Source organism: Macaca nemestrina, chromosome 18, assembly GCF_043159975.1.
Source record: "Macaca nemestrina isolate mMacNem1 chromosome 18, mMacNem.hap1, whole genome shotgun sequence".
NCBI classification, from domain to species: Eukaryota; Metazoa; Chordata; class Mammalia; order Primates; family Cercopithecidae; genus Macaca; species Macaca nemestrina.
In genome coordinates, this window is record NC_092142.1 from 16,047,383 (window position 1) to 16,071,946 (window position 24,564).

The 24,564-nt window shown below is 48.9% G+C and overlaps 1 protein-coding gene across 2 annotated transcripts in view; it reads left to right on the forward strand.

Moving 5' to 3' along the window:
* The window catches only part of LOC105467719 (ATP binding cassette subfamily C member 1 (ABCC1 blood group)), a 195,150-nt gene that overhangs the window by 123,034 nt on the left and 47,552 nt on the right, over positions 1-24,564 (forward strand). For both annotated transcript variants that reach the window (XM_071084179.1, XM_071084180.1), the window contains exons 14-19: positions 155-242; positions 4,842-4,917; positions 8,442-8,568; positions 12,487-12,663; positions 16,032-16,199; positions 19,654-19,837. In XM_071084179.1, the coding sequence (XP_070940280.1) occupies positions 155-242; positions 4,842-4,917; positions 8,442-8,568; positions 12,487-12,663; positions 16,032-16,199; positions 19,654-19,837 (820 nt within the window). The remainder of the gene's footprint in view (positions 1-154; positions 243-4,841; positions 4,918-8,441; positions 8,569-12,486; positions 12,664-16,031; positions 16,200-19,653; positions 19,838-24,564) is intronic.

The window sequence follows — 24,564 nt, forward strand, 5'->3', positions numbered from 1 at the left end:
AAGTGTACACTGGTTCTAAGAAATGTGGGACCTTCGGAAATAAGGGAGGGTGTGTGCCCCTCCACACCCAGGGAAACCACTGGAAGTTAACCTTGGTTTGTTTTGCAAAAAGCTGTTTAAAAATAACTCTCCCCTACCATTGCTCTCTGTATAGGCGAGTGTCTCCCTCAAACGCCTGAGGATCTTTCTTTCCCATGAGGAACTGGAACCTGACAGCATCGAGCGACGGCCTGTCAAAGACGGTGTGTGTGTGTTCGGTCCTGGTTTCTGGAAGCGGCCGCCTTCCCATCTCCCACCGGGTCCTCCCTACTTGCAGTTGTTTCCCTTGGCTGCCCTCAGGTCTGACTCTGCCCAGCCGCTTGTCTGCGAGAGCCCGGGAGACAAGGCTTCTGCAGAGCTGGCAGAAGGGAAGGGAAGCCTGGCCGCCTAGGCCTCTGTCCTATCTTACACTTCCCAGGAGGGCGAACTTGCACTCGCATTCTTGTTTTCTTGCTGAGGGGCAGCGGCTGCTTGAGGCTTCCTCCTGGGAGTCACTTTCCAAGGCTTTGACCTTGATTCTATTCTGGGCTAAACGAGGACTCTGGAGGCTGGCCAGCCTCCACCACCCACAAGCTGCGCAGACTTAGGTCTGAGGCTCAGTTTTATCTAGATAAGGAAAACAAAAGTACCTTTCTTTGGCACAGTGTTACTTGGATTTTTTTTTTTTTTTTTTTGAGACAGGGTCTCATTCCATCGCCCAGGCTGGAGTGCAGTGGCGCAGTCACGACTGTCACTGCAGCCTTGATTTCGTGGGCTCAGGTGATCCTCCGACCTCAGCCTCCCAAGTAGCTGAAACTACAGGCACACAGCACCATACTTGGATAATTTTTTGGTATGTTTTATAGAGACAGGGTTTCGCCATGTTGTCCAGGCTGGTCTCGAGCTCCTTAGCTCAAGCAATCCACCTGCCTTAGCTTCCCAAAATGCTGGGCTCATAGGCATGAGCCGCTTCTCCTGGGCTTTTTATTTTTTTCAATATTAAGTTTTTTTATTTGGAGAGACAAGGTCTTGCTTTGTTCCTCAAGTTGGTCTTGAATTCCTGGGCTCAAGGATCCCTCTGCCTCAGCCTCCCAAAGTGCTGGGATTACAGATGTGAGCCACCACACCCGGCCATGCATTTTTATTGACAGGTTTGTTTATTTTGTAGCTTGTTTATTTATCCTTTCCCAGCCCATCCCCCTGAGCCAGGGATCTTGTTTGCAACCATCTCTCGAGGCACTTAATAATAAATATTAGGTCAGGCACAGTGGCTCACGCCTGGAATCCCAGCACCTTGGGAGGCTGAGGTGAGCGGATCACTTGAGGTCAGGAGTTGAGGTCAGGACACCAGCCTGGCCAACTTGGTGAAACCCTGTCTCTACTGAAAATATAAAAATTAGCTGGACTTGGTGTTGGGCACCTGTAATCCCAACTACTCTAGAGGCTGAGGCGGGAGAATCATTTGAATCCAGGAGGCGGAGGTTGCAGTGAGCCGAGATCACACCACTGTAGTCCAGCCAGGGCAACACAGGGAGACTCCATCTCAAAAAAAAGAAAAAAATGTCTCAGAGTGCAGTGACACGTTCACTTATAAAGCCCCTGTCATGCATGTTCTGTTTGAAGGATGTCAATGTCCCAACTTGTCCATTACTCACTGTGGCACCCCTGGAGGAGGGTGATGGAAACCCCCCTCTTCTAGGTGAAGAAACTGGCCTCTGAAACTTGCCTGAGATTGCACAGCTGATCAGAAGAAGAGCTAGGATTCATACAGCCTGTCGGTCGAGTCCATGCTCTTCCTGGCCGTAGCATGTTGTCTCACTGAGATTTACTGAGCACCTACTATGTGCCAAGTGTGCACTGCCTCATAGACACCCCACCACAGCCCTCTGAAGTTGATTGCATGGTTGTCAACCGTATTTTATAGATGAAAAAGTGAGGCACAGGCTGGGTACAGTGGCTCGTACCTATAATCCTAGCACTTTGGGAGGCCAAGGCTGGAGGACTGCTTGAGGCCAGCAGTTTGAGACTACCTTGGGTAATGTAGTGAGACCTCATCTCTACAAAAATTAAAAAATTAACTAGGCATGGTGGTGTACCTGTAGTCCTAGTTACTTGAGAGACTGAGGCAGGAGGATTGGCTGAGCCCAGGAGTTCAAGGCTATAGTGAGCTATGATCATGCCACTGTACTCCAGCCTGGGCATCAGAGTAAGACCCTGTCTCAAAAAAAAAAAAAAAAAGAAAGAAAGAAAAAAGGCACAGAGAAGTTAAATAACTTGCCCGTGGCTACCCAGCTGCGAAGTGGTTGTCCCAGGATTCAAACCCATACAGTCTGGCTCCAGAGTCCAATGAATGTGGTCAGAAGATTGAATGTGTGTAAATGTCGGTTATACTGCGTGAGCTGTGTCTGGCACCTCGCAGGCGCTCAGGTATCTTTAGTGGCACCTAAAACATTTGACACGTTTGACACAGCACCTGGTGCACAGAAGATGCTAAACAGATCGCGGGAGTCGTCCCTTCTCTGGTCTGAGCGAGACGATCTCAGCATCTTCAGCTCAGCCAGCCCCTGGTGTGGGGTTTCTTATCCTGGGCGCTACTGACATCTGGAGACACATTATTGTTTGTGATTGGGGACTGTCCTGTGCACTGTGGGATGCTGAGCAGCAACCCTGGACTCTACCCATTAGATACAGTAGTACCCACCCCAATTTTGACATCCAAAAATGGCTCCAGACGTTGCCAGATGTGCCTTGAGAGGCACAGTTGCCTTCAGTTGAGAACTGTGGCCCAAGTGGATGCTGGATTCCTCCTCCCAACACCCCTAGGCTGTGGTCATCTGGTTTCTGCTGTCCCAGTGTGCCACATCCCCTCACGTGATAAGGGAATGATTCCATCTACTCTGGGGTCAAATTTCTCTGCTGAACACAGGCTGAAATTTGAGGCGGCCGGCGGTGGGGTGCTGGTTTCTTGCTTCTGAAGTTGTTCACGACTCAATACAAGCATCAGGAAACCCCTAGGCCCCTGGGTGCTGCCCGCACCCCAGGCCCTCCTTCCTGCCCTAATAGTGGCCTCCTAGGTGGTTGGACTTTCTGGAATGTTTAGCATGCTCTAGCCAGTGGGGGCCCCCTTTGGCTGCTCCCTGCTCCCAAGCTAACCGTTTCCTGCAACCTTCTCTGCAACCTCTCGCTCCAGTGGCTTTTCTTAAATTCCTTAAATAGCAACTCCCAGTTTCCTCATTCCACGTCCTCTCTTTTAGAAGAGCTGAGGGAGAATGTTAATCTAGGTTAACCAGTGACTTCCTCTCTCTGTAGGTTTTTTGTTTCTTTGATGCATGGATGAAGTTATTTCTTCATTTGACAACTTAAAGAAAAACTTCTGTATTATCTCCAGATGGTCTTAAGGTGGCTCATAATTCAGAGAGTTGCTTTTCTGTTTTTTTTTTTTTTTTTTTTTTTCTTTTTTCTTTTTTGAGACAGAGTCTCTCTATTGCCCAGACTGGAGTGCAGTGGCACAATCTTGGCTCTCTGCAACCTCTGCCTCTCAGTTTCAAGCGATTCTCCTGCCTCAGCCTCCCAAGTACCTGGGACTACAGGCATGCGCCACAATACCTGGCTAATTTTTGTATTTTTAGTAGAGATGGGGCTTCACCATGTTGGCCAGGCTGGTCTCAAACTCCTGACGTAGGTGATCTGCCCGCCTCGGTCTCCCAAAGTGTTGGGATTATAAGCATGAGCCACTGTGCCCAGCCTGTTTTAAGTGAGAGACATGAAGTAAAAGGAAAATAATGGGAAGAAGAGTAAAAGAAGACAGGTGCTAGGAGCCTTAGAAATGTGGAGCTGGCTGGGCACTGTGTCTCATGCCTATAATTCCAGCACTTTGGGAGGCCGAGGCCAGCAGATCACTTGAGGCCAAGAGTTCGAGACCAGCCTGAGCAACATGTCAAGACCCCATCTCTACAAAAAATACAAAAAAATTAGCTGGGCATGATGGTGCACATCCTGTAGTCCCAGTTGCTCAGGAGGCTGAAGTGGGAGAATTGCTTGAGCCTGGGAGATGGAGGTTGCAGTGAGCTGAGGTCGCACCGCTGAACTCCAGTCTGGGTGCAGAAGCCAGATCCTGTCTCAGAAGAAGATAGAAACACGGAGCCATATAACGTGGGCTTTGTCTCCAACGCTCTCACCTCCCCTGTGCCCTCATACCACACTTCCTGTTCCGTATCCTCTTTTTTTTGAGTTTATCGTGATGCGTGTTTTAGAAAGACCCACCTGCTGTGATGTGATGTGTGTAGGGTGGTGTGGCTGGGGGAGGATGAGAGATAGAGAGGACATGGGGAGAAGGGTGAATGACCTCCCTTTGAACCTCAAGGAGGGCCCAACGGTCTGATGCAGGCCACCCCGATGGAGAGAGGTTTGCATGTGGACGCCAGCTGTTTCCCACTGACCTTGGCCACTGCTGGGACCTCCCAGCTGGAGCTGCCCCGAACCTGCCTGAGAAGGGCCAGGGCGTGCAGAGCGTTGAGTAACCCTCGTGGGGCCCCCGCCTCTGCAGTCGTTTCCCGAGATGAGCGTCCGGATGGCGCAACCCCGTCTTTCAAGGACAAAGCTTCTTGCAGTTTCCTTCTGCTTTCTGGGTCTGGGGCTGCCTCCAAAACTGCAGCTTGGGGTTCTTTCAGAACCTGTGACTGATGTCACCAGGTAATAATGCCTAGCGTCATTCGCGTCGAGCTTCTGGGGTTGAACCACTCAAGCAGAGAAAGAGAGCGCTCTGCTCACGCGGAGTCCCACAGTTCAGCCTGTGCCTGACGTGTTGTCTCTGTGCTTTGTAGGCGGGGATACGAACAGCATCACCGTGAGGAACGCCACATTCACCTGGGCCAGGAGCGACCCTCCCACGCTGAATGGGTAAGCCAGGATGTGGACACATGTGATGACATGGAGAGAGCCACAGGGTTTTTGTCAAACATGGATTTGAATTCCCACCGTGCTCCATCTCTGTGACCTTGAACAACTCACTTTGCCCTTCTAAGACTTAGCTTACCCATCTGGAAAATGGGTGCAGATACACCTGCTTAGGCTGGCGTGAGAAGCAGACACAGAGGTGCCTAGCACAGAGGGTTCCCTCTGATTGTGAGTCATAGCAGCCTTGGACAGATAGATTTAGACAATACAGGAGACTCTTGGCTTGCTTAACTGGGAAGTTCTACTTTCAGGTACAGTGTGACCCAGGGATTCTGCCATCGGAACTTTTTTCATATTTTCTGTGTTTCACTTTCTCCTGGTCTGCATTATCCTCACGCATCCTCTCCCCTTGTGATGGCAAATGGTCTCAACAGCTCCCACTGTGTATCCTACTGTTAAGAGAACTGCCTGCTTCTTGCTGACCCAGACTTGGTCCTCTGCCCTCTGTGGGCCAATCACTATGCCTGCAGACACGGAGCATGCTGATTGGCCAGTCTTAGTCAGAGGCTGCGATGCTGCTGAACTCCAGTGCCCCTCAGCTGCCCAGCTCACCCTTTCTTGCCAGCTTTCTGCCTGGCACCCCACACCCTACAGTCCTTACCTTTCCAAAGCACATGGTGTCTAGGAAATCGACCTTACCCCCAGGCAACTCTTCAAGCATCTCTCATTTTTTTCTGACCAGAGGCCTTGATCAACAGCTTTTTAGGCCCCCTTAAGGAATCTGCAAAACACACGGGTGATGGGACCCTTTTAGAGCTTTAGCTCATGCCTGGGTAGCCAAATCACTGCTGTGTTTTATCGTGTAGGAGACAAACTCTCCAGAGAAAAGAATCTGTATGATGCCTGCATTGAAAATTCATGGTGGTACTGCATGCTTAGGAAGTTCTTCCTTATGTCTAACTTAAATCCTGCCTGCTTCAATTGTAGCTGTTCTCTCTTGTTGAGCTCCACAACTAATCTGTATGTGTCCCTTTCCTGACCCAGTGGTTTTCCTGTTGCAGTTACGTTCCCCCCATGAGCCCCCAGAACCTTTCTCTAACCCTTTCTCTCATCAGCCTATAAGAATATTTCAGTCTTGGCCGAGCGCGGTGGCTCACGCCTGTAATCCCAGCACTTTGGGAGGCTGAGTCGGGCATCATGAGGTCAGGAGATCAAGACCATCCTGGCTAACATGGTGAAACCCTGTCTGTACTAAAAATACAAAAAAATTAGCCGGGTGCAGTGGTGGGCGCCTGTAGTCCCAGCTACTTCGGAGGCTGAGGCAGGAGAATGGCCTGAACCTGGGAGGCAGAGCTTGCAGTGAACCGAGATTGCGCCACTGCACTCCAACCTGGGCAACAGAGTGAGACTCTTGTCTCAAAAAAAAAAAAAAAAAAATTTTTTTTCAGTCTCACATGGACAGTTGCAGGTACTGTCTCACTGGGATTCCTGCCTACTCAGGCCCCATAATCCATTCTCCTCCCAGCACAGGAACAAAATGCCTGATAAGTATCACCATGCAACAGTGTCATAAGAATGAAACAATTAGTGACAGCAACGACTATCAGCATTTCCACTAATACTCTGAAATCAGAAAGGTGGCAGTTAAAAAGCACATAATCCCAGCACTTTGGGAGGCCAAGGTGGGCAGATCACCTGAAGTCCAAAGTTTGAGACCAGCCTGGTCAACATAGTGAAACCACGTCGCTACTAAAAATAAAAAAATTTGCCAGACACGGCTCACGCCTGTAATCCTAGCGATTTGGGAGCCCGAGGTGGGCGGATCACCTGAGGTCAGAAGTTCAAGACCAATCTGACCAACATAGAGAAACCCTGTCTCTACTAAAATACAAAAAATTAGCCAGGCGTGGTGGTGCATCCCTATAATCCCAGGTATTTGGGAGGCTGAGGCAGGGGAAATGCTTGAACCTGGGAGGTGGAGGTTGCGGTGAGCTGAGATTGCGCCATTGCCCTCCAGCCTGGGCAACAAGAGTAAAACTCTGTCTCAAAAAAATAAAAAATAAAAAAATTAGCTGGGCATGGTGGTGCATGCCTGTAATCCCAGCACTTTGGGAGGCTGAGGTAGGCAGATCACTGGAGGTCAGCAGTTTGAGACCAGCCTGGCCAACATGGGGAAAACTCATCTCTACTAAAAATATAAAAATTAGCTCTACGTGGTGGCACCTGCCTGTAATCCCAGCTACTTGCAAGGCTGAGGCATGAGAATCACTTGAACCTGGGAGGTGGAGGTTGCAGTGAGTCAAGATCAAGCCAATGCACTCCAACCTGGGCCACAGAGTGAGACTCCGTCTCAAAAATAAATAAATATATAAGTAAATACAGATAAAAAATAAAAGCATATTCCATGTAAGTGAGCCCAGCAAAGCCTTGGATGTGCCCTCCCTTCCCTGGGAGGATGGAAACCCTGCTCTGGCTGTGCCATTGGCAGTGGGAGTGGCCTGGGGTTGTCCTGCCCCATTGACAGCCACTGTTGCTGGGAGAATGTTGAGCTTATTTTATTTTGCTTTCTACTGTTCGTTAAAGGATGATTTCAATAGAAACATCTTCCCAAAGTTCAACTCAGATTTATTCATGTCTGTCTCCCTTTTCAACCCTTTGGTGGCTCCTGGCTGGCAGAGTTCAGGTGTCTTAGCACAGCGTCTTCCAGGGCATCTTTCAGGGTGCTCCCAGGCCTGGCTACCACCTACCTTAGTGCCATCGCATCCCTGGTTACACCCCGTGCCTTCACCCCTTTACACCTTTCTCCAGCTCTCCCCGTATTTCCATGTCTTGGACACTTGCTTTTCTGTCAGAGTTTTGATTTTTTTTTTTTCTTTTTTTTTTTTTTTTTGAGACAGAGTCTCACGCTCTTGCCCAGGCTGGAGTGCAGTGGCACGATCTCGGCTCACTGTAACCTCCACTTCTTGGGTTCAAGCGATTCTTGTGCCTCAGCCTCCTGAGTAGCTGGGATCACAGGCCCCTGCCACCATGTGTGGCTAATTTTTGTGTTATCAGTAGAGACGGGGTTTCACCATGTTGGCCAGGCTGGTTTCGAGCTCCTGACCTTGTGATCCGCCCGCCTCAGCCTCCCTCCGCCCACCTTGCTGGGATTACCAGCACTGGCATGAGCCACCGTGCCTAGCCCCAGTTTGTCTTGAGGTGTCCTCTCCTCTCAGACCTTGCCTCATGCCCCCAGTGAAGTTTCTGCCCCTCTTTCAGCTCAGTGTGACGGGATCCCTCAGGTTACTCTGTGCCTCTCTTCTCTAAGGTACACCTGTCACCTGCCTCCCACCTGGAGCGCCCCTGAGACGGGTCACTGAACTGAACTCAGCAGTGTTCAGTTGAGGCCTTCAGTGTTTAGTATGGCCGTGCCTTCTGTCTGTCTCTCTCTTTCTCTACTTGGGGTAAATCGAGGCTCAGTGACCAGGGGCATCAGCCTGGCAGGCCTCATTCACTGCAGCTGAGCCAGGTGTGTTGTGTCGTTTCAGCATCACCTTCTCCATCCCGGAAGGTGCCTTGGTGGCCGTGGTGGGCCAGGTGGGCTGCGGAAAGTCGTCGCTGCTCTCAGCTCTCTTGGCCGAGATGGACAAAGTGGAGGGGCACGTGGCTCTCAAGGTAGGATGAGGACCAGCAGGCAGGGGCAGTGGGGAAGCTGGTGGTCTGAGGAAAAGCTCAAAAATGATGCTGTTTCTTTTAACTGTCCCTGTGCCGGAAGTGAGAGTAGCAATGTCTGTTTTCCTCTTCCTCCTTTATCTTTCCGTCTGTCCCTTTCTCTCGCGTTCTTTCTGTTCTGTTCTGTGCCATCCTAAAAGGCAGGATTTTGGTATCATTTATTTCCGTCTGTCTCCCAGCACTTAAAATAGTGCCCAGTATGTAGTAGGCACTTAATAAATATTTATTTTGTTATCTGCTTATTAAGCTGTAATTTTTTAATTTTTATTTTTATTATTTTTTTTTTGAGACAGGGTCAGGCTCTGTCCCCCAGGCTGGAGTGAAGTGGCACGATCTCGGCTCACTGCAGCCTCTGCCTCCTGGGTCCAAGCGATTCTCCTGCCTCAGCCTCCCGAGTAGCTGGGATTACAGGCATGCGCCACCATGCCCAGCTAATTTTTATATTTTTTTAGTAGAGACAGAGTTTTATCATGTTGGCCAGGCTGGTCTCAAATTCCTGACCTCAAATGATCTGCCCACCTCTGTCTCCCAAAGTGTTGGGATTACAGGTGTGAGCCACTGCACCCGGCCACTTAATAAATACTTAGTAGACACATGAAGGCTCCCTGGTACGCGGCCTGCCTCCTTCCTTTGCGTCTCTGCCTGTCACTGAGTGTCTCGTGGTCTCTTTGGGTCTTTTTGGATTGTTCTTTATCTTTATGGATCTCTCTGGGTATCTCTTCTTATAAATGTAACAAAACAAAAATATGTGGTTGGAATATTTTCTTAGAACATTTTTTAAAGGGAACAGTTTAAATTTTTAGTGTTTGTTGAATTCTTAATAGGGGGCTAAAAGAAGACTGCAGTTTTACTGCTTTTAAATACACGGTGTACTTTGAAGTAAGTTGAAATTCCCCAAGAGTGAGCTTAAGAGGCGGCTTTACCAGTAAGTCCCACTGGCAATCAACAGTCTTCAGTTTGCATTTAGTTAACTCTGCATGAAGGCCTTTTCCTAGTGTAACAATACATCCCCAGAAGTTTTGCTACCAGCATTTCCAGGAGTGTGGTCTGCAGCCAGCTCACCTTGCAGGACGTCTGGGGGAGAAAGAACCCCAGACTCAAACGAGCATGGGAAATAATGAATACTCCAACCCCCTCCCTCTTATAATAAACGTTAGCAGATTAAGGCTCTGACAAGTCCTGCAGTGAGAAAAAAATCTATTAACTGTTTAACCTCATGTGTCCCAGGTGTACTTGCCTGCACCTCTTTAGTGTCTGTGCAACTGCACATTTGTCTCTTGGAATCTGCCTTTGGGAATGTCAAGCTTATGATGTTTGTTGTTGTGCTGGTTTTTTGTTTTGTTTTTGTTTTCGTTTTTGCTTTTTTTTGAGACAGTTGCCCAGGCTTGATGCAGTGGTGTGATCTTGGCTAGCTGCAACCTCCGCCTCCTAGGTTCAACCGATTCTCCTGCCTCGGCCTCCTGAGTAGCTGGGATTATAGGCACGTGCTGTTACCGTGCCCAGCTAATTTTTGTACTTGTAGTAGAGATGGGGTTTTACCATGTTGGCCTGGGTAGTCTAGGGCTCCTGACCTCTGGTGATCTGCCCATCTAGGCTTCCCAAAGTGCTGGGATTACAGGCGTGAGCTACTGCTCCTGGCCTAGTTTATGACATTGTTTTTATTTCCGAGCAAAACCCTTTCTTCGTTGATTATACAATGCCTTTGAAAAGTATACATTGTGATTGGGTCCAAACTAATGACCTTTAACTGTTGTTTTAAGAAATGTTTTATCATTACTTTCAAGTCCATGCCATAAAATAAGATTAATGAGCCGTGAGAGCTAGATTAATGGGAGAAAATTCCAAATCTTGGTGGGATCCACATTGCTTTCTGCAGGTTTCTGCTATCCTGGCCCTATTATCATTTCAGGCCGGATGATTATTTATTATTGGTTGTTTTGCCCAAGTAAGGGGAGTGCTAGAAATGTGTATAAAATATTTATCTTTTCCCAAATGTTTTAGTCTGTGTGGTTTATGTATTTTTCTATGGGTTCTATGGTAAGGCACCTCTGTTGACATTTTGGCTTCTTAAAAGTTAGGATATTCAAGTCAGCAGGTTAATTATTTGAGAATTTAGAGTAAGAATGAGGGCAGCTGGGACCCGCTGTCAGCTTTGCCCTCTCTAGAATTCCCTTATTCAAGAATCTTCTGGCTGGGCGTGGTGGCTCACACCTGTAATCCCAGCACTTTGGGAGGCTGAAGCAAGTTGATCACCTGAGGTCAGGAGTTTGAGACCAGCCTGACCAGCATGGCAAAACCCCATCTCTACTAAAAATATAAAAATTAGCGGGCCTGGTGGTGTGTGCCTTTAGTCCCAGCTACTCAGGACGCTGAGGAAGGAGAATCCCTTGAGCCCAGAGGCGGAGATTGCAGTGAGCTGAGATCTTGCCACTGTATTCCAGCCTGGGCGACAGCGAAGCTTCGTTTCAAAAAAAAAAAAAAAAGAATCTTCAGGGGCTGCCCGTTGCCCTTCCAATAAAACCCATGGTCCTCACCATGAATAGGCCCCCTTGCTGTCCCTGGTGTGTTTTTTGCCAGTCGTTCCCTCATAGGATTGATCGATGTTCCTGTCACACTGGACTTTCTGCTCCTTGAATGTGCCAAGTACTTTTCATCTCCAGGCCTTCGCATGTCCTGTTCCCTCGGACTTGAATGCTCTTCATTCTTCTCCTTATGAAACGGACTCATTCTTCACTTTTTGGTTCTTGTCTAAACATATGTTTGAGTCGTGCATGATGGCTCATGCCTATAATCCCAGCACTTCCGGAGGCCGAGGCAGGAGGATCACTTGAGGCCAGGAGTTCGGGACCAGAATCAGCAACATGGAGAGATTTTGTTTCTACAAACATAATAAATAGAGAGAATGTTTTTTAACTACCCCAGCATTTTCATTAGCAAAATACACAAAACAAATATCCTTACTCTAGCCTTTATTCTCATGCTATTTGTGATACCTGACATTATATGGAAATAAAAGTAAACCTTTGAAACGGATGCTTTGATATAGGAGTCTTTGCTTCGATTTTTAGCAAGGATGTTTCCTCGAGGATCCTTCCCGGATGTCCCACACTAGGTCAGTCTTTTATTTTTAATTTTTTTGGGACAGAGTCTTGCTCTGTGGTCCAAGCTGGAGTGCAGTGGCATGGTGCAGTCTCAGCTCATGGTAACTCCATGTCCTGGGCTCAGGTGACCCTCCTACCTCAGCCTCCCAAGTAGCTGGGACTACAGATGCACAGCACCATTGCCTGGCTAGTTTTTCTCTCTTTTTTTTTTTTTTTTTTTTTTTTTAAAGAGATAGGGTTTCTCTGTGTTGCCCAGGCTGGCTTTGAACTCCTGACCTCAAGCAGTTTGCCTGCCTTGGCCTCCCAAAGTGCTGAGATTACAGGCATGAGCCACTGCGCCTAGTCAAGTCAGACTTCTAAAAATTGTCATATATCTTTTTCTCTTAGCATCCACCATAACTGTAATCAAGTAGCTTTTGGCCATGTCAGGGGCTTCCACTCTTTGGAAGCGGGGGTTTTGATCGCCGCTGTAGGTATTGAGTTAATAGCTAGCTACTAAATAAATAACTGTAATTTTATCAACGAGGATACCAGCTCTTTCACTCCTGATGTTGGAGTCAGCGATTCACCTGGTATGGGTTCTCATCCCAGCCCTGGCATCTGTTGTCCTTCGTGCAGTTTCCCTCTTGCCAAAGCAATAGGTGTGATGAAAATGACTTGTGAAGTGAGGCCCTCGTAGCAGGTGGTTGGGCCAGCTGCTGTCTTGTTGATCAGATCTGTCTGTGTGTCTGTCTCACCTCCTTCTCCATTTGCCACTTAGGGCTCGGTGGCCTATGTGCCACAGCAGGCCTGGATTCAGAATGATTCTCTCCAAGAAAACATCCTTTTTGGATGTCAGCTGGAGGAACCGTATTACAGGTCCGTGATACAGGCCTGTGCCCTCCTCCCAGACCTGGAAATCCTGCCCAGCGGGGATCGGACAGAGATTGGCGAGAAGGTCAGTATAGTTTTGATGTTGGCCCCTGGATGAGTCAGCTGTTGCTGCCTAACAAACACTCTCACACTCTCAGTGGTCTGTGAGTCTACTGCAGTCAGCTGACCCGGTGGGGCTCAGCTGGGTCGCTCTGCTGAACTCTGCAGGCCAGCTGAGCTTGGGTCCAGGCTGTGGGTGTGGCTCAGGTCTCCCTTACAGAGCTGTTTGCTGGGGACTGGGGTGAGGGCTCAGCAGCTTTCCAAAGGGAGGCTCTTTTCATGGTGGCAGCAGAGGCCCAAGATAGGCCCCCAAAAAAGCGTGCAGTGTCCCTTAAAGTACACTGTCCTTTCCACTCACAAAGCAAGTCACTTGGCCAAGCTCGAAGGGAAGGGACGAAGGGAAGGGACCAGGAAGGAAGTACATTCTACCTTTGTGGTCACATGACTTCAGAGTCACACGACAGAGGGCATGCTGTTGAGGGGAGTGGTCAATGATTCAGATGTTCACAGTCCCTGTCAAGACAGACGTAATACTGAAAATAGCACAATAGCTAACACTTACTGAGCATTTTCTCACTCTTTATTTCTTTTCTTTTCTCTTTTCTTTTCCTTTTTTGAGATGGAGTCTCACTCTGTTGCCCAGGCTGGAGTGCAGTGGCACACACTCTGCTCACTGCAACCTCTGACTCCCAGGTTCAAGCGATCCTCCTGCCTCAGCCTCCTGAGTAGCTGGAATTACAGGTGCACATCACCACACTCGGCTAATTTTTGTATTTTTAGTAGAGGCGGGGTTTTACTATGTTGCCAGACTGGTCTCGAACTCCTGACCTTAAGTGATCTGCCAGCCTCAGCCTCTCGAAGTTCTTTTTTTTGTTTTTTTTATTTTGAGATGGAGTTTCTCTCTGTCACCCAGGCTAGAGTGTAGTGGCACAATCTTGGCTCACTGCAACCTCTGCCTCCCAGGTGCAAGTGATTCTCCTGCCTCAGCCTCTTGAGTAGCTGGGACTACAGGCCCCTGCCACCACACCCAGCTAATTTCTGTATTTTTAGTAGAGGTGGGATTTCACCGTGTTGGCCATGCCGATCGTGAACTCCTGGCCTCAGGTGATCTGCCCGCCTCTGCCTCCAAGTACTGGCATTACAGATGTTAGCCACCTCCCCCGGCCTATAACTTGAGTATTTTCTGTATGCCGGGAACTATGCTAAACATTTTACACATAATTATTCCTCACAGCAAACCCATGGGTAGAATTTGTTGTTTTTTTTTTTTTTTTTTTTTTTTTTTTTTTTTTTTTTTTGAGGCGGAGTCTCGCTCTGTCGCCCAGGCTGGAGTGCAGTGGCGCGATCTCGGCTCACTGCAAGCTCCGCCTCCCGGGTTCCCGCCATTCTCCTGCCTCAGCCTCCCGAGTAGCTGGGACTACAGGCGCTGCCACCACGCCCGGCTAATTTTTTTGTATTTTTAGTGGAGACGGGGTTTCATTGTGTTAGCCAGGATGGTCTCGATCTCCTGACCTCGTGATCCGCCCGTCTCGGCCTCCCAAAGTGCTGGGATTACAGGCTTGAGCCACCGCGCCCGGCCAGAATTTGTTGTTATACCTAGGTAATCATTGAGGAAAAAGAGGCACAGAGAGGCCAAGTGAGTTGCCTGAGGCCACACAGCCACAGAACTGCAGAGAGCATGGTTCCTGGGTTCATGTTCTTACCTGCTCGTTTTGTCATCTCTAAAAGGGCCATTCTCTGTGCCTCTCACCACTACAGACTCTCCCTCCCCCTGTGCTCCAGCCCCCAGGTTTTCCTGCTGTTCCTCAGCAATCCCCAGCTCTTGCCCACCTCCACAGCTTGGTCTGAGCCTTCCAGGCCTGGGGTGCCCTCCCCTGCTGCTTGCCTGACCACTTTGCTCTCGCGCCCCATGGTGGTCGTCTGGTGTATCCCCTTTTGGAAGACCAAGAGTGCAAAATGCTGGCCCATTTCTGTTTTTAGTTACAAGCCAGGGGCTCTGTCGGCTTTCTTACTTGGTGAATGATGTTTAAAAATTGAGGTAAGTCTGCAGCTCCTTGGAAATAAAAAACAAATTATTGACCGGGCCTGGTAGCTCACGCCTATAATCCCAGCAGTTTGGGAGACCAAGGTGGGAGGATTGCCTGAGGTCAGGAGTTTGAGTCCAGCCTGGGCAACATGGTGAAAACCCATCTCTACAACAAATACAAAAGTTGCCAGGCGTGGTGCTGTGCGCCTGTGGTCCCAGCCACTCAGGGCTAAGGTGAGAGGATTGTTTGAACCTGGGAGGTGGAGATTATAGTGAGCCGAGATGGTGCCACTGCACTCCATCCTGGGCGACAGAGCAAGTTTCTGTCTCAAAAAACAAATAGAAGGCACCTGGCTGCCAGGGCTGCCACCTCAGTGCCTGGGAGCCAGGGCAGGCATCTCAGGAGGGGCTGGGCAGTAACCTGTGATTTCCAGCCAAAGAGGGAAATGACATTGGCTTATCTGTCATGGTGGGAGCTGGCGCTGCTGTTGGTCCATGCATTGTCCTTCCTTCTGGTGACTGGGACGTGGGCTGGATTTCAGCGTCCCCAGGCTGGAGCCTTGCTTCACCTATTATGTGGCTTTGCCGGACAGTGACAGATCCAGGGTAAGCTGGCAAACACGGCACCTGTGACCAACAGCAGCAGTAGCGTTAATATGCCCATGTCCACCAGCGCCTTCCATGAGACTAAGAAATCAGGGCTTTCCCACTGGCCAACATGATTTGGTGCCATCAGCCAGCCTTCGCTGAGTGCTTGCTGTGTGCCACGTGCCCTGCTCAGCACGTCACGGGAGACTCAAGTTTTATCTTTGCCCAGTTTACAGGTGGGGCTAAACCCTGTGCCTGTGATCCCATCCTTGGTGGCGGTGGAGCTGGGGCCTGGCTCCAGGTTTGTGCAGGCGGCATGACCTCATGCCTTCAGCCTCAAACTCAGAGAAGAGGTGGTGGGTGCAGCTCTGCAGGGCCTCCACCCTGGGCCTGCTGTGTCCTGAGCAGGCTCTATGCTTTTCTTTCTTTTGTAAAGAGACAGGGTCTCATTCTGTCGCCCAGGCTGGGGTACAGTGGCCCAGCCATAGCTCATTGCAGCTTCGAACTCCTGGGCTCAAGCCATCTTCCCACTCGGACTCCTGAATAGCTGGAACTCCAGGCGCACGCCACCAGGCTTGGCTAATTTTTTCTTTTTTTTTGTTTTGTAGAGACAGGGTCTCCCTATGTTGCTCAGGCTGGTCTCAAACCCCTGGCCTCAAGCAATCCTTCCGCCTCAGCCTCCCAAAGTTCTGGGATCACACCACACTCAGCCTGCTTCTGCATTTCTTGAGTCTCAACGTTTCCCAGGAAACCCATTCTTGTGCCATGTCTCTCCCCAGGGCGTGAACCTGTCTGGGGGCCAGAAGCAACGCGTGAGCCTGGCCCGGGCCGTGTACTGCAACGCTGACATTTACCTCTTCGATGATCCCCTCTCAGCAGTGGATGCCCACGTGGGAAAACATATCTTTGAAAATGTGATTGGCCCCAAGGGGATGCTGAAGAACAAGGTGCCTGCTGGCGGGGCGGGGCTTGGCGTTGGGCTGTCTCGCCCTTTGGTTAAGTCAGAACGTGTCCCCTTTAGGAGTCCTTTACTTTCTCTGGCTTTCTTTGTGTTTAACTGGACTTTAAAGAACACATTTCTCATGCTTCTCTTGGAAGCCTTCCTAAGACAACTGTCTTGTAGTTGTCTTTATAGGGGTAAGTGTTCCATGCAGAGTTAAATTCATTGCCTCTGCATGGCCAAGGGAGGCCCGTCTTCCTGATTGAGTCCCAGGGCTGGCTTCTCAGCCGGGAATCCCACCCCAAGACACTGCCTGTGACCCAGCAGGATGTGTTTTCTTACTTGCAGAGGTGGCTGTGGGTGGAGGGGTTGGAAAATTGCCACAACATCTTAACATGATAGGAAATAGTTCCTGTGTTCTTTTTATAGGGCAGTTGTGGTAATGGGTGCACACTGGCTGTTTTTCTTCCCCTGATTTTATTTTACTATTTTTTATTTTTTTATTTTTTTTGAGGGGGAGTTTCGTTCTTGTTGCCCAGGCTGGAGTGCAATGGAGTGATCTTGGCTCACTGCAACCTCCACCTCCAGGGTTCAAGCAATTCTCCTGCTTTGGCCTCCCTAGTAGGTGGAATTACAGGTGTGCACCACCATGCCTGGCTAACTTTTTGTATTTTTAGTAGAGTCGGGGTTTTACCATGTTGACCAGGCTGGTCTCAAACTCCTGACCTCAAGTGATCCGCCTGCCTCGGCCTCCCAAAGTGCTGGGATTACAGGCATGAGCCACCAGGCCCAGCTGTTTCCCCTGATTTTAAAACTAACTCATCCCCATGGGTGGGATATAGATTAAGAAAAACATGAACAAGAAAGATGGAAGCAGTTACATACATTCCACTGGTTAGAGATTTTGTATTTCTTTCAAGTCTTTTTGCTCTGTGTATAAACTTTCTAAATAGGGTTATCTCGTTACACATATATATACAGGAAGCATCGTGCTATGTGACCTCTTGTAAGCATTCCCATACATACCACTAACATTCTGTGCAAACATATTTTAAAGTAGTAAAAAACATTTTTGAAAATTACTAATACATGCCCATGGTAACAAAATTGAAAAGTACAAGAATATGGATATATTCTTACAATATGTGTGTGTGTGTGTGTGTGTGTGTGTGTGTGTGTGTGTGTGTGTGTGTGTGTAAAGTAAATAAAGCTGGGCACAGTGAGTAATCCCAACACTTTTGGAGGCCTGGACCAGTGGATGACCTGAGGTCAGGAGTTCGAGACCAGCCTGGCCAACATGGTGAAACCCCGTCTCTACTAAAAATACAAAAATCAGCCAGGCATGGTGGTGCATGCCTGTAATCCCAGCTACTTGGGAAGCTGAGGCAGGAGAATCTCTTGAACCCGGGAGGTGGAGGTTGCAGTGATCTGAGATTGCGCCGCTGCACTCTAGCCTGGGCAACAGAGTGAGACCCCGTCTCAGAAAATATATATAAATAAAGTAAATAAAGTAGTCCCTCTTCATCCTGCATCCCTAATCTTTAATTCTTCTCTTAGACAGCAAGGGTTAGCAAATCTGGCCCACCGCCTGCTTTTTGTATGGCTCTTGAGCTAGAATGATGTGTGTATTTTTAAATAGAAGAAATCTAAACAGGAAGAATATTTTGTGACATTTGAAAATCGTATTAAATTTAAATATCAGTGTCCATAAATAAAACTTTATTGGAACATGGCCAATGTATTTTTTTTCTTTTCTTTCTTTTTTTTTTTTTTCCGGAGACAGGGTTTTGCTCTGTTGTCCAGGTTGGCGTGCAGTGCCACAAGCATGGCATGGCAGCCTCCAACTCCTGGGCTGAAGCAGCCCCCTTGTGCCTTCTGAGTAGCTCCTGGGACGACAGGCACGCACCACCGTGGCTGGCTGATTGATTTTTATTTTTATATTTTTTTGTGGAGACACATCTCACTATGTTTCCCAGGCTGGTTTCAAACTCTTCGCCTCAAGGGATCCTCCCGTTTTGGCCTCCCAGAGTGCTGGGATTACAGGTCTGAGTCACCGCCCGTGTCCTGTTGTTTAAAGTGTCATCTGCGGCTACTGGAACCCAGCAGAGCTGAGTTGGTGGTGTGGCAACTGTAAGATCCATAAAGCTGAACAGATTGACCGTTCGCTGTTTAAGGAAACATATGCTAACTTTTATTAACAGTTTGATGAATGTCTTCCCAAACTTTAAGATCTGCAGATCAAATGTATTCATGTGCATACTTTGTAGTGGTTTCGGGGGTAGCTAACAGCGGGAGTTGTTTGAGAAAAAAATTAAGCCAGGGCCGGGCACAGTGGCTCATGCCTGTAATCCAAGGCGGGTGGATTGCTTGAGCTCAGGAGTTCAAGATAAGTCTGGGCAACACGATGAGACCCCTGTCTCGACAAAAAATACAAAAGTTAGCTGGGCATGGTGGCACCTATCTGTGGTCCCAGATACTTGGGAGGCTGAGGCAGGAGAATTGCTTGAACCCAGGAAGTACAGGTTGCAGTGAGCTGAGATCGCACCACTGCACTCCAGCCTGGGTGACAGAGAGAGACCGTATGTCAAAAAAAAAAAAAAAGAAGAAGAAGAAAAGAATTAAGCCATTGGGCCGCGTGCAGTGGCTCGTGCCTATAATCCTAGCACTTTGGGAGGCCGAGATGGGTGGATTGCATGAGCTCAGGAATTTGAGACCAGCCTGGGCAATATGGTGAAACCCCATCTCTACTAAAATGCAAAACAAATCAGCCAGGTGTCATGGTGGGTGCCTGTAATCCCAGCTACGTGGGAGGCTAAGGCATGGGAATTGCTTGAACCCGGGAGGCGGAGGTTGTATTGAGCCGAGACCATGCCACTGCACTCCAGCCTGGGCAACAAACTGAAACTCTGTCTCAAAAAAAAAAAAAAAAAAAAAAAAAAAAAAAAATTTAAACCATTGCATACAAACTGTTTTGCAGCGGCACCATCCTTTTATTCCTTAACACACTTGTATGGTTCCCTCCCTATCTGTTGTCATTCAGGTTTTTGTTAAAAAAATAACCTTCCCTATCGCCTTTGTTAAAATTGTAAAACCCACACACTTGGTCCACCCATTCCCCTTTTTTGCTGCGTTTTCGCCATTCAGCAAGCACTATTTTACTAGTGTTCATTTCTCCTCCAGCCCTGGAATCTGCGGCAGCGGTCTTTGTTTCCTGCCACCTCCCCAGCTTTTAGCTCAGCACCTGCGGCGTGGCAGGCCCTTTGCACATGCGCGTGAAAGGACGGTGTGCACGGGTTCAGCTGCTCCTGGATGCTGTTATCGCAGGTGCATGTCCCACCTGCAGACCTGAGTTCTGCCCACCAGGTGTTCGTTGGCTCATTCCTCCTTTAGTCTTCACTCTACCAAGCCAGGGAGTCTCGCACGTGTGCACTGATGTGGCCGGGTATCCCCTTTGCCCACAGACGCGGATCTTGGTCACGCACAGCATGAGCTACTTGCCGCAGGTGGACGTCATCATCGTCATGAGCGGCGGCAAGATCTCTGAGATGGGCTCCTACCAGGAGCTGCTGGCCCGAGACGGCGCCTTCGCTGAGTTCCTGCGTACCTATGCCAGTGCAGAGCAGGAGCAGGACCCAGAAGACAACGGTAGGGGCAACCTCAGGGTTCCTCCCTCTCGGGGTATCTGGCGCCTTGAAGGGCCACACTGGCCTCTTTGAGGTTGCCACCAGCCACCCGGGGAAAGTGGCTCATCAGGGTATGAGGGTGGGAGCTGGATGGAGCCCCCTGAAGTACCAACTTGGAAAACCATCTTAGTCCCTGCAGCGATGAATTGGGAGGGAGTCTCTGTGCTTTACGGCCAGGGGATGGGAGCACCAGGCTTCAGCTTAGCTGACCTCAGGGCAGGATCCAGCGCCTTCCTGGAACATGACCTTGGGCCTGATGAGTTTCAGGGTCCTTATGGCAAAAATGGGAACGATGGTAATTAAAGTCCTGGCTCTCACGGCTGAGAGGAACTGAGGACACACGTGACACAAGAGATGTGACGGTTGTGAAGTGAAGCACGGAGTTAAGCTGGCAGGCTTGGGTTGGTGACGTCTGGGTTCAGTCCCCAGTCGCTCATCTCCCCAGCTGTGTGACCTCAGGCCTGCCCTTCAGATCCATCTGAGCTTCATTTCCCTCCCTCATAAGGCAGTTTAGCAGGGCCAGACGTGGTGGTTCCCAACACTTGTAATCCCAATAGTTAGAGAGATTGAGGCAGGAGGATCGCTCCAGCCCAGGAGTTTGAGACTATCCTCCGTAGCATGGCGAAACCTCATCTCTACAAAAAATACAAAAAATTTGCCAGGCGCAGTGGCTCACGCCTGTAATCTCAGCACTTCGGGAGGCCAAGGTGGGTGGATCACTTGAGGCCAGGAGTTCAAGACCAGCCTGGCCAACATACTGAAACCTCAACTCTACAAAAAAAAAAAAAGGTTTCAGATACTATTAAGTGCTATGAAGGGGAAAAATAAAAGACAGTGCCATGGGCTGAGGAGTGATGGGTGTCATTGTGGCAATTCAGGCAGGGAATAGAGGAAACACCCTCTGGGGAGGTTGCATCAGCGTGGGAGGGAGCTAGCAGGGAGAAGATCTGGGAAGAGTGTTGTGGGCACAGGGAACAGCAAGTGCAAAGGCCTCAGGACCAGCAGGAGCTCAGTTTGTTTACCAAACAGAAAGGCTGGTGTGGCCAGACCATGGTGTGCCAGGACATGGGGGCAGGAGAAGAGGTCAGCACAGTGATGGTCCTGCAGGGCCTTCCAGGTGGGTTTTGGTCTAACTGCCCTGGGAAGCCACTGAATGTCAGAGAGGCAAAGTGACCAGCCCCAGGATACACAGCATCTGCTGGCAGGGTCAGTTCTCAAGTTGGTCTCTGAGTTTCTCATCCTCTGGCTGGGGTGGGACCTCCTTCTCTGCAGGGGTCCTAGTGGTCTCTAATAAGTGCTTTCTTGAGATATAATTCACACACGTAGGCTGGGCGCAGCGGCTCATGCCTGTAATCCCAGCACTTTAGGAGGCCGACGCAGGTGGATCACCTGAGGTCAGGAGTTCGAGACCAGCCTGGCCAGCATGGAGAAACCCTATCTCTACTAAAAATACAAAAATTAGCTTGGCATGGTAGTGCACGCCTATAGGCCCAGCTACTAGGGAGGCTGAGGCAGGAGAATAGCTTGAACCTGGGAGGCGGAGGTTGCAGTGAGCCAAGATCATAGCACTACACTCCAGCCTGGGTGACAGAGCAAGACTTAGTCTCAAAAACAAAAACAAAACCAAAAACAAAAAACCAAAAAGCAAAACAAAACAAAAATTCACACAACATACAGTTAACCCAGTTAAATCACACAATTCAACCATCACCACAATCAAGGTTAGAACTTTTTTTAAATTACCCCCAAAAGAAACCCCAATCCATCAGCCATGACTCCCTATTTTCCCCAGCATCCCCCAAGCCCTATGCAACCACTAATCTACTTTCTGTCTCTAGATTTGCTTATTCTGGACATTTCATATAAATGGCATCACAATAGGTGGAATGTTGTGACTGGCGGCTTTTACACTTAGCGTGATGTTTTCAAGGTTCAACTGAGTTGTAGCTTCATATCCTTTTATTGCAGAATAATATGCCATTGTGCAGATAGACCACACACTGTGTTGATCTGTTCACTGGTTGATGGACATTCGGGTTACTTCCATTTCCTGACCCTTGTGAATACTGCTGTCATGAGCCCTGGTGATTTTAAAGGAAAAGTTGGTGGCCAGGCGTGGTGGCTTGTGCCTGTAATCCCAGCACTTTGGGAGGCCAAGGCGGATGGATCACTTGAGGTCAGGAGTTCAAGATCAGCCTGGCCAACATGGTAAAACCTCATCTCTACTAAAAATACAAAAATTAGCTGGGGTGGTGGTGCACACCTGTAGTCCCGGCTATTCGGGAGGCTGAGGTCAGGGAACGGCTTGAGCCTGGGTGTTGGAGGCTGCTGTGAGCCAAGATCATGCCACTGCACTCCGTCGGGCCTAGGTGACAGAGCAAGACCATGGCTCAAAAAAAAAAAAGTTGGATTTTTGTTTCTTGCCAGTGTGTGATAGCTGACATTCCCTTCAGCTTTTAAATTGTCTGATTAGAATGAATTTTTGCATGTTCATTCCCTTGTGGTTGGGAAGTTGTGTCTTGAGTCTAGCCTGTTTCTTCTTGCTGCAGAATCCCTCTTCATCTATCTCTTAGCCGGAGCAATGGGTTGTGGCAACTTCTTGGTGACTTTTTCACTGACCTGCTTGGCAGGCTACTTTTAGGTGAAAATACCCTTTGTGCTTTCTAATTGAAAATGTGTGTGTTTAGCTGAATCTTTTGCCCAATGTGAGATCTCTCTCTCTACCCTTCCATCCAGGTGAGCAAAAAATGTCCTTAAACTCTGTTGGCCCCAGATAGTTTCCGGCCCCCACTTCCTTTCCCAGCTGCTAGAGTATCCAAGCAGTGTATACAGAACATGGGAGGCTGCCAGTGGCGTTACGATTTTTTGTGCACATCAGCACTTAATTTGGCGACGCAAATGCCACCCACCACCCTGGCACCTCGTTTGACCTCATTTCCCCAGTTTGACCTCCCCACCTCCTACCTTTGAGGATACGTAGAAGTCCTTGGCAGTGGGTCTTACATCAAACTGGGGCACCCCTCTCCCCCACCACCCACCCTTTTCCATTGCTCCAGAGGGGCCCTGGCCGTAAAGTCTTGACATCAGGGAGCCTTAGCCAACTTGAAGCGCCAGCGAGTGACCTTGGGTTTGTTTAAACCACATTTTTGGCTCTTCCTAAAGGAGAACTTTTCCTTTTTGGGTTAATCAGCTCTTTTTTTAGAACACCCAGTCTGAAGCGGGGGTGAGTGTTGGTATTTGGTTTGGGAGGGTCCTTGAGGGGGGATGGACAGGACCGAGGCTTGTGACTGGGGCGATACCGACCTCTCTCCTGGGATACTCAGTTTACTGTTTTCTAAGATACATCTTTTTTACTGTTTCTCGCTCGCTCGCTCCTTTTTTTTTTTTTTAACTTTTTAATGGCATTCCTTTTATTACTTATTTATTCCCATGCCATAAGCTTTTATTTCTTCCATTTCTTCTGGGATATATTTTTCTTCCGTGCAGCCTCCCCTTCTGGTTTAGGAACAATTTGTTCCCTTTCAGGCAGCATCATCTGAATGTGGCAGGGTGAGCTCATGTATGGGTGAATCCAACCGACGCTGAGCTCTGTAGGTCCGGCGGCGCATCTTAGGTGCTTTGTTCAGTTGGTTATGCTGAAAGACCAGAGAATCTGCATCTCAACCCTTAAATTCAGTGTGACTGTATTTTTAAGCATGTGCAGCAAAAATTCAGCACTCTTTTTGGGCCACCAGCCTTGTGGCCAGCCCCACTCCTTGGCCTGGGCACACCTGCCACCTCCACCATTGTAACGTCAAAATGGTACACGTTGTTTCTGTAAAGTGGCATCTTTCTGATATTTCATGGCTTTTTGTATATGCATGCCCTTGATAGCCTGGGCAGTTTCAGGAGTTTTTGTTTGTTTGTTTGTTTGTTTTTTGAGACAGAGTCTCACTCTGTTGCCCAGGCTGGAGTGTACTGGCATGATCTTGGCTAACTGCAACCTCCGCCTCCTGGGTTCAAGAAATTCTTGTGCCTCAGCTTCTCAAGTAGCTGGAATTACAGGCATATGCCACCATGCCTGGTTAATTTTTGTGTTTTTACTGGAGACAGGGTTTCACTATGTTGGCCAGGCTGGTCTCCAACTCCTGGCCTGAAGGGATCCTCCTGCCTCAGCCTCCCAAAATGTTGGGATTACAGGCATGAGCCACCATGTCCAGTCTCACAATTGTTTTTAAAGTGAACACAAAGATTTGAACCTCTTAATTTGCATGGTTCTGTGGGGTTTTTTGGATCGAGTGAATAGTGAACTATTTTCACAGATTACCTCTAGCCACTTAAGGGAAAAAAATTTTAAGGGATTTAAAAAAACGGCTCAAACTCCTGACCTCGTGATCCGCCCGTCTCGGCCTCCCAAAGTGCTGGGATTACAGGCTTGAGCCACCGCGCCCGGCCTGAGATCTGGCCACTGCACTCCAGCCTGGGCGACACAGCGAGACTCCATCTCAAAAAAAAAAAAAAACAAAAAAAAAAACGGCTCATTAACCTTCATAGCTGGAAGGTAAAACTCATCTTTGTGACTCTGATTTCTTTCTTAGGAACCTAATACCTAGAGCAGTGGTTTTCCATGGGGGGCAAATTGCCCCCACCGTGCCCCCAACCCTGAGGACAATTGGCAGTGTTTGGAGACGTTTTTGGATGTCACAACTG